At 39.5% G+C, this 10603-nt stretch overlaps 1 protein-coding gene across 1 annotated transcript; it reads left to right on the forward strand.

The window, feature by feature from the left end:
* Positions 1-426: 426 nt before the first annotated feature.
* Positions 427-1322, forward strand: LOC123037249 (coiled-coil domain-containing protein 80-like). The gene is made up of 2 exons (XM_044457124.1): positions 427-1039; positions 1142-1322. The coding sequence occupies exons 1-2, from the start codon at positions 852-854 to the stop codon at positions 1320-1322; spliced, it is 369 nt and encodes a 122-aa protein (XP_044313059.1). The 5' UTR covers positions 427-851.
* Positions 1323-10603: the final 9281 nt, after the last annotated feature.

Below are 10603 nucleotides of genomic sequence, written 5' to 3' on the forward strand. Positions count from 1 at the left end.
ATAACATGTTATTAGTAATGTTCGATAAATTCACGAAGTGGGTGGAGATAGCAGCCGTCCGGAAAGCGACCACGGAAATCGTATTAAAGGTCCTCAGGGAACAAATCATATCACGGTTTGGAACTTCAAAAACCTAATCTCAGACAATGGAGTACAATTCACAAGCAACAAGTTCAAGGCACAACTACAGAAATGGGGGATTGCTCACCAACTAACAGCCCCATAGACCCCTCAGGAAAACCCAGCAGAAAGGGCAAACCGCACGATAAAAACAATGATAGCCCAATTCTCAGGAACAGAGCACACAAGATGGGACGACTGGCTACCTGAAATCTCACTAGCAATCAACAGTAGCAGATCGGAATCAACAGGGTATAGCCCGGCATATCTACTATACGGACGGGAAATTGGACTACCAGGAAGCCTGTTTGCCGAACACACTCAAGGATCCGGAATCATAGAGGAGACCGTGGAGGCACGATGGGAAAGGATAATGGATACAAGGAAACTAGCACACCTAAACATGGGAAAGGCAGCACAGGATCAAGCTAGATCATACAACCTCCGGAAAAGGGACTGGAGACCCAAAATAGGAGAGCTAGTATGGGAAAGACAACACCCCTTGTCAAAAGCAGCAACCGGATTCGCGGCCAAGCTAGCACCAAAATACGAAGGTCCATTCAAAGTAACAGGCTTCATATCAGCGGTGATTGCAACAATAAAACACACGGTGACCGGGAAGACGCACAGAGCCTACATAAACGAACTAAAACCCCATGTATAAAACCTCGACCAACAAGCATGCGTAACCCAAAAAACAACAAGCTAAAACTATACGCACATTTTTCAGAATGAACAACAAACTGAAAAACTCGCTCTCCAAGTACCGAGAGAACCTCCAAAGGCTCAACCAGCAGCGGCGAAGAGTAATTATACTTGGAGCCGTGGACGTGGCAGGTCCAGCTGGTTGCAGGAAGCCAACCCAGGCCGCTCCGGTAGGCAGACAAGCGCCAGCCAGGAAACCAATTCCTACACCGACCACGGCAACAACACGGCAAACGATAACAACACCAACAACCAGGGAAACGACCACGGCAACAACACGGCAAACGATAACAACACCAACAACCAGGAAAACGACCACGGCAACAACACGGCAAACGATGGCGACACCAACAACCAGGGAAACGACCACGGCAACAACACGGCAAACGATAACAACACCAACAACCAGGAAAACGACCACGGCAACAAAACGGCAACCGATGACAACAACAACAACCAAGGAAACGACACGGCAAACAACGGACAACGAAGCATGAGCACGCCCAGGACAACAACCGGAACAAAAAGGAACAAGCTGGCTGATTTCCAACGACCACAAACAAAATGGGTAACCCCGCGGCGGCTCTCTTCACTCGACCATCCCGGAACAAAACGGTTCAAACCATCAGAAGAAAGTGAAGAGGACTGGGAACCAAAACCGCGGGGATACGACAATCACATGAAAAGGGTGGAAGAAGCGGTCAAACACCTAAAGACAACCTGGCGAAGAGGGAACAGAAGATCTAGACTGGTGGTCTCGGACAACCTCACGACCCGAATCCGGATCGGCAGAAGTGGGGGGGGTGTGACGACCCAGCGTCACAAATAATAAAAGAACATTCCGAAAACAACACACAATTATCTTTTATTCTCCCTACGCTACACCACATTCAAAACACGCGCCAAAATCGCGCACTTTCAAAACGCGCGCCCAAAAACATTAAACCGGTCACATTAATATACCGATAGTCGACTACCATCGCTATATCTCGTGACCCGATAACGAGTTATCGAGATCGGGATTCTCGTCATCGACCACTCTGGGCACACTCAACTTGGCCTATATAAGCAGAGGCAAGACCCCAGATGAGTCACTTGCGTTCCGACGATCTTCGAGCATAGAGTAATAATGTATAGAGCCGTCATTTGCTCTGCCCGCGCTCTCGAGTGACTTTGCCAGTGATGCCACGTAGGGGAAAAACGGAAAAAAAGAGAGTTTTGCAAATGTTCGAATCGAGCCTGAATCCATGCCCATGGTGAATTCTTATTGCTGCACTGGTCGCTCTTATTCCTAAGGATAGGTGCGAGAATTCCCCATACTATTGCTTGTGCTTCGCACATGTTAGAAGTGGTGAGAAACCGAAGTTAGAAGAAGTTAGCTTCGAACATGGCTCTCAGCAGAGCTTTGGCAGAGGCCCGGGCAGAGCAAATGAAACCTCTATATAGTTTCTTACTCTATGCTTCGAGGAAACATCAGCAACAAGGCATAGAGTAAGAAACTATATAGAGGTTTCATTTGCTCTGCCCGCGCTCTCGAGTGACTGTGCCAGTGATGCCACGTAGGGGAAAAACGAAAAAAAAGAGTTTTTCATTTGTTCGAATCGAGCTTGAATCGATGCCCATGGTGAATTCTTATTGCTGCACTGCTCGCTCTTATTCCTAAGGATAGGTGCGAGAACTCCTCATACTATTGCTTGTGCTTCGCACATGTTAGAAATGGTGAGAAACCGAAGTTAGAAGAAGTTAGCGTCGAACATGGCTCTCAGCAGAGCTTTGGCAGAGGCCTGGGCAGAGCAAATGAAACCTCTATAAAGTTTCTTACTCTATGCTCTATGGCCCGGGCCTCTGCCAAAGCTCTGCTGAGAGCCATGTAAGTAATTAGCAAGTGTATTTCTTATTTTTAGCAAAATTTTAAATGTTATAATATTAATATTTGTAGTTTTACGAGTTAATGAGTTATTAGATTATAAAAATTTGTAACTTTATGACCTACATTTTTTTCTTGGGTAAACATATTGTTTTCAATAGATATGTCTAAAATGGCATCCTCTACCGAAAGCGGTGACAAATACATCTTCTTAAACCTAGGGTCTAAGAAGGACGATTTTACTAAAATTTTGTTTTGCTGGAACGACTGGAACCTTTTCTCAGAATTCCTTACAAGAGCCTGCTTGGCTTGTTTTCCTTCGTTTGTCTCCATTTCAATTTTTATATTGTTTTCTAACAGCGAAATGAGTGGACTCACCATGCTAACGGTGACGTATTGTTCACCGCTTATCTGCTCCGTGGTTTTTTTAAACGGCTGCAGGAGACTACATAAGTCGCGGCAGACGCTAAGCTCTGAGGCACTGAGCATTTCTGGTAGTCCCTTAATGCGTTCGGATCTTTGAATCAACAGCACTGCCACTTTGTTGGCTAAACCTAAAAAGGACTCCATCATATCTACACAAGAATTCCAGCGCGTGTCTATATTTTGAATTAATGTTCTTATTTTTCCTTCAGGAGTACCCTCATCGACTTTAGCCTTCCGCAATTGGTCCATCATAAAATGCATTACAATCCTCTTAATTTTATCAAATATTCTGGTAAATAAATTAATCTCCTTAATCGTATCATTTACTACTAAGTTAATAGAGTGTGCGAAGTACGGCACATGTTTGCCAAGCCCCAGAAAAAGTTGTTAGTAATTAATTATAATTGTTAGTAACAATACCTCCTATACGTACAAAAAAATTAAACATTTTATAAGAAACTAATTACTATTTGAGTATTTTTAGTTTTCTTGCACCAGCTGTTGGTACAGCTTTTCCTTTCGTATACATTTTTTCTGTCAGCCATTTACTGTTTTTCCTCAGTAAAATTAAAATAAAAGAGAAATAGTAATCTGAAGGAGCTTTAAGTTTTAAACCTTTATCGGCGCAGTCATAATTATTATTTATAATAAAATGTTCTGTGGAGCATTGTGTTTCTATATTTGTTTTTAATAGATCAGAACACACTCCGCACTTTTTTTTTTGCAGAAAATTGAACAATATATAGCCTGCAAAATATGGCAAAACATTGTTATCAAATTCGTTTCCAGTTGCAATATCAAAAATTTGCTCAATTTCCGTCTCTTCATCTGAGAACATATCGAAATCGGTACTTTCTTCGGTGTTTATGTCATTACAAGTTTTGTTTAAGCTGCAGTCCTGGATAACATTTATTAACATTGTATCTTCATCTGGGCCGTAATTACCAGATACTGATGTGGATGTTAATATTTTCATCGATAGCATTTTTAACATTATGATGTTAAATTCATACATCGTTGGATTATTATTTGTTGCTCCCCGAGCCCTTATTAAATAAAATAGGTTTTCTAAGGGGTCTTAATTCAATTTCGCGGTTGATATATAAAATATTTCGGAGCTCCACACACTTTCAGCTAGTGCAAGTGCAGATGAAATGCTCAAAATCATTCCGTCAATTCAATGCACTAATTGTGGATATTTAAGTTCTCCAAAATACTTCCTCATTTCAACGAGGTAAATTTGTAAGTTATTTTTTTTCTGCATTCCACATCTGTATGGCTTTCTTTCATATAGAACATGGCTATTGAGGCAATCAAAGAGGCTATTCATTGTTTCTATAAAATTTGGCGTAGCCTCTGCGCTATTTCGGCATTCCACAAATCCGCCAGAATCAATCACTGTTCGGATTGCAGCCGCAACAGTGTGGCTAAATATTTGTGTTGCATATTTAACTTTCATTTTTATACCCTTGCAGAGGGTATTATAATTTCAGTCAAAAGTTTGCAACGCAGTGAAGGAGACATTTCCGACCCTATAAAGTATATATATTCTTGATCAGCATCACCAGGAGAGTCGATCTAGCCATGTCCGTCTGTCCGTCTGTCCGTCCGTCTGTCCGTCCGTCTGTCCGTCTGTCCGTCTGTCCGTCTGTCCGTCTGTCCGTCCGTTTCTACGCAAACTAGTCCCTCAGTTTTAAAGCTATCTGCTTGAAACTTTCCCAAAAGTTGTATTTCTATTGCAGGTAGTATATAAGTCGGAACGAGCCGGATCGGGCCACTATATCATATAGGTGCCATATAACTGAACGATCGGAAAAGCCATAAATTTGGTGTTTTTAAAGTTAGGAAGTTGGGATTTTCTATGGGTTTTATTTTTGGCTAATCAATCCGACCTACCAAATTTCATAAGGATCGGACGACTATATCCTATAGCCGCCATATAACTGATTGATCGGAAAAGCCATAACTTTGGTGTTTTTAAAGTTAGGAAGTTGGGATTTTCTATGGGTTTTATTTTTGGCTAATCAATCCGACCTACCAAATTTCATAAGGATCGGCCGACTATATCTTATAGCTGCCATATAACTGAACGATTGGAAATGACATAACTTTGGTGTTTTTAAAGTTAGGAAGTTGGGATTTTTTATGAGTATTAAGAATGCATCATATGAATAATTTTGGAGAATATAATTTGCAGAATATTCTGCAAGGGTATTTCAACTTCGGCTCCGCCCGAAGTTAGCTTTCCTTTCTTGTTTCAAATGAATTCGGATTAATATGCTTGGCAGTTAATTTGGGAAAAAGCCTCGTTGAGTTTCTGGACTCAAGTTGGTATAATTTTTTTAATATATCCCAAGATACTTCGCCATCAGGCGTAATTAAATTGTTCTTCATTATTATATTTCTCAATGATTTAATAAGATGTGGGGCATCAAATATTGTAAATATTTCTTTTCCGTTAACATTAAAACTCGGCTTGTTTATGTTAACTCCCCATTTTTTGAATTCTGCTCTATTATTTGAGCATTGATCGCATATTATAGCTCGTACGTTAAGCCCCAAAGTTTGCAAAACTCCAATGTTCGCTTCAACTTTGCTCATGAGGGCATCTTGTTTAATACTGTTAGCCGAAACAGTATAACTAATAACGTACTTCCAATTTTCAAATAAGACTCTAGCCATAAAAACGCGTACTTGCTGTCCCAAAAACCGTGTTCTTTTCTCGTCATCGTTTTCAAATCCTTGAATTTCATCGAGTGCTGCATTATATTGCAGTCCTTTTTTTATTTTTATTTCATCACAAAGGATAACTGCTTCTTTTTTACCTTTCTCACTCATTTCACCAACAATTTTCTGAAGGTTTTCTAATAAATCAGGTTGAAATCCTGGCGTCATATTTTTAAAAAGAGCCCATCGAGACAACGTCCGTTTTGACGGAAGTTTTAAATTTAAAACATCGCGCATATATTCATATGTTCGGGATGAATAAAAGTTTATTACTTTCTATGCGCTGGTGTAAGAATTTGATCTTTTCATTAGCATTTTGCATATAGTTTTTGCCTCTTCAGAAACATGAGGCAATTTATTTATAATGTTAAATATATTTATGCTTTTTTTCTTGCTAATTCTCTTACTTTTGCGCTTCATAACATGTTTCATTAAAACATTAGCTCTTCTCAATTTCTCTATTTTTTGTTTATACGTTTTAATCGCAAGAAACATCTCGTAATTTTTATTTCTATAAAACATCTCATTTTCTTCCCTTTTTTTGGCAATAACCACAATTTCCTAACTGCGGTACACTAGGAGTTACTAAATCAGAAGGGCTAACATATAACTGCACTGCACTAGGAGTTACTAAATTAGCATCTGAATTCGGTGCATTAAAATTTAAAGGGCTAACATCTAAACTATCGGACAAATTTTGTGACCTAATTGGGTTTACATAAATGCCAATTGGTTCTTCTGCCCCATCATCATTAAATTCAAATTGTTCACAAGGAACAGAACTGTCCGGACGAAAAAAGGAAATTGTCAGTTAAATTTAAAGTGGGCACGGCATTGCTTCTAAGCCTATTTATCCCAACATATTTACTTTCGAAATGTCTATTACAAATACGCGAAATTCGTCTATTAAAAGTGTCATCCAAATGGCATAACTCAACCCATTTTTTAAGTCTCCTATCATCTGATGGAAATAAGAATAACTTAACTTAGAAGGAGTCTGATGAATCCCAATAACTCCCCCTGCAGCACTCTATAATACACCTCCGACCAGTTTTCCTAACACTATGCTTATTCATTGCAAAAATAATTAAAAAATAATATTTAGATAAATTAAAATATTTGTATACTTGCGAATAATCTTCAATACAACCACGGACACTCGGAACAGCAACACAGGCGTTTTGAAAAAAAACACGCTGTATTCTAAATTAAATTTTTTAACTTTTTTAATTACTATCTGTTTTGCACTGTAAAAATCACCGCACAGAAGCACAATCAAAAGCCAATTGAAAGATGCTTGACCTTTTCTATAAAATGGCAACATTTTACGCGCGCAAATGAAGCTATTTACTAATGCACCCATATGTAAACCAAGTGACAACCAAAAATCAAAAACAACAAAAAACGCGTGCCAAGTTCATAATAAAAACAAACCAAACAAAAACAATAGATTTGGCGCGCAAGTTATAAGTCGGCCTATTACATGCATTCCCAAAAACAACATCTCTCAACTAAAATTACACTGCGAACCTTGAAAAAATAAATCAACCAAACGTCATTATACCCTTGCAGAGGGTATTATAATTTCAGTCAAAAGTTTGCAACGCATAGAAGGAGACATTTCCGACCCTATAAAGTATATATATTCTTGATCAGCATCACCAGGAGAGTCGATCTAGCCATGCCCGTCTGTCCGTCCGTCCGTTTCTACGCAAACTAGTCCCTCAGTTTTAAAGCTATCTGCTTGAAACTTTCCCAAAAGTTGTCTTTCTATTGCAGGTAGTATATAAGTCGGAACGGCCGGGATCGGCCGACTATATCCTATATCTGCCATATAACTGAACGATCGGAAACGCCATAACTTCGGTGGGATTTTCTATGGATTTTATTTTTGGCCTACCACCTACCAAATTTCATAAGGATCGCCCGACTATATCTTATAGCTGCCATATAACTGAACGATTGGAAATCCCATAACTTTGGTGTTTTTAAAGTTGGGATTTTTTATGAGTGTTAAGAATGCATCATATGAATAATTTTGGAGAATAAAATTTCCAGAATATTCTGCAAGGGTATATCAACTTAGGCTCCGCCCGAAGTTAGCTTTCCTTTCTTGTTAAACATAACATTCAAAACAAGTGTCCTAAAAAATGTAAACAAAACAAAAGCAAACAGCTGTTTTGTTTCTGCCCGCACCCCTAAAATTAAATCGTCGGTAGGGTATGCAGGCACCATCTGCTCGCAGAACAACAACCAAAGCTGATTTGGTTTGAAGTTTTCTGAACCACTTAAAAGCAGTCAGTGTTTTTTGTGACACTGACTGCAATATGCCCTGTTCGTATCTCAGTAGATTCATTTCTATTAATTGGAATACTTACATATATGAAAAACATTTTACTGCTACCACTGATATGAATTTGTAAACCAAAATTAAATTTATGCTGAAATATTAAAAAATATACTATAACATATAATATTCTTATTTTTATCATTAACCCAATTGTGAATACGCCCATATTGTTAGGGTACCAAGTCTGAAAAGTAGCACAAGACAAAATACTCTTGCTGCATCGAAATGAAATGATCGCACACATGCACCACTGTATGAGAAAAGCATGAAATTCAAGCCATAGCGTAAACATCTATATAGAGGTTTCATTTGCTCTGCCAGGGCCTCTGCCAAAGCTCTGCTGAGAGCCATGTTCGAAGCCAACTTCGGTTTTTCACCACACCCAACATGTGCGAGGCACAAGCAATAGTGTGGGGAGTTCTCGCATCAATCCTTAGGAATAAGAGCGAGCAGTGCAGCAATAAGAATTCACCATGGGCATCGATTCAAGCTCGATTCGAACAAATGAAAAACTCTCTTTTTTTCCGTTTTTCCCCTACGTGGCATCACTGGCAAAGTCACTCGAGAGCGCGGGCAGAGCAAATGAAACCTTTTATATAGTTTCTTACTCTATGCCCGGGCAGAGCAAATGAAACCTTTATATAGATTTTAACTCTTAAGCCTAGTATCCTGATCGACGAAAACCGTACGCCAGTCATGAGAGAGAGCGAGAGGCAAACAGCTGGCGTTCACTTTTCGTCGGGCCTTTTTTTCACTTCGGTCTCCTGATCGACGAAAAAAATACCAGAAAATTCCATAGCGTTGCCAGTCTGCGGAAATAAACTTTGGGTGAACCCTAGCGAAAAGATTAAAAAATTTAATCTTTCGGCGTGCGCTTCTCACTGAACATTATAAGAAATGGAGGGAAAAACTCACAAAACTCACAAAAGTCGATTGCAGGTGTTTACATGTGAGGACAAAATAACATTAATACTATCTGGGGTGCCTCTTGTCAGAGCAAAATGTTTTTTAGGTCCAGAATGTACGATTTTTCGTACACAATAAAAGTGCAGCTATGAACTTTAAATTAGCAAATAATTATCAGTAAATTAAAAAAAATAACTGTTAAATTTAAATTGTGTTGTTTTTTAATTTCTTTGTACACCGGCAGACTTGTCTTGCCAAGGTATTTGATAATATCTTAAAGGCTCTTTCCCGCAAATACGATATTTGAATTTTAACTGCTTGTCAACAAACCCAGCTGATTGACAGTACGACCGTAGCACGCTTAAATCTGATGAACTCTCAAAATGTTGGTCACACTGGAAAGATTATACCGAAACGGAACACTCGCCCAGATGCTATACCAATAAAAGCCAAGTTGGCCATCGTTTTAGAGTAATTAGATTTTAAATATTTAGTCTTAGATAACAATATATTTATATTTTGTATCCTTTTATTTAGATTTCTTGCCTCTGGAGACCTGCAACGCCACATTGGATCAACTTATCGGATCAGTAAGCAACATTTTGGAGTGATTCTCCTCCAGGTGTCTATTGCCATTTGGACTGCTTTGCGGGATGAACTCCCCAAGTGGACAACGGGGAATATGCTGATGTGGGTTAAAGACTTCGAAGACGAATGGAACTTTCCTAATTGTATTGGAGCAGTCGACGGAAAGCATGTGGCGATAAAAGGCCCGCCAAATAGTGGAAGCCTTTTTTACAATTATAAGGTAAGTACTTTTTAAATGCCAATAGAATTTAATAACAAAATCGTTTGTAATGTAGGGCTTTCATTCGATTGTGCTTATGGCAATCTGCAACGCTCACTATCGCTTCACCTACATTGATGTGGGGGCTTTTGGTAGCGAAGGAGACATGAATGCCTTCTCCCACAGCGCTCTTGGCAAACAGTTGCTCTTAGACCAGCTGCCCTTTCCGGAGGACAATGTTATAAACGGCCATCGAACCCCTTATTACATTGTTGGAGATGATGCATTCCCCCTTCATAAGCGCATCATGAAGCCGTATAGTGGCAAGGATCTGCATAGGGAGGAGCGGATTTTTAACTACAGGCTAAGTCGGGCTCGTCGTTGCATTGAGAACGCATTTGGGATTCTCAGCGCTAGGTGGATGGCTGTACAACGAACTTTGTTAAGCAATCCATGCAAAGCTCAAAAAATCATTGTAGCCTGTTGTGCCTTGCATAATTTTTTGATGCAAGCACTGTCCTGACCGACTTGCGACCCTGCCGACGAGGTCGCCGACAAGACTTCAGTAAGGAGGTTTGAAACAACCTTAAAGAATATTTAAACGGAAGTGCTGGAAGTGTACCTTGGCAAGACGAGTCTGCCGGTGTGCAAAGAAATTAAAAAAACAATAAAAGTTATTTTGCAATGTTAAATATTTTTTATTTTTATTGAATTG

This window comes from Drosophila rhopaloa, unplaced genomic scaffold, assembly GCF_018152115.1.
Source record: "Drosophila rhopaloa isolate 14029-0021.01 unplaced genomic scaffold, ASM1815211v1 contig_155, whole genome shotgun sequence".
NCBI lineage: Eukaryota > Metazoa > Arthropoda > Insecta > Diptera > Drosophilidae > Drosophila > Drosophila rhopaloa.

Coding starts and splice junctions, on each gene's coding strand:
- LOC123037249 (XM_044457124.1), top strand. CDS start 852: ATGAACAACAAACTGAAAAACTCGCTCTCCAAGTACCGAGAGAACCTC. Junction 1,040..1,141: donor AAACCAATTCCTACACCGAC/CACGGCAACAAC, acceptor CAGGAAAACGAC/CACGGCAACAACACGGCAAA.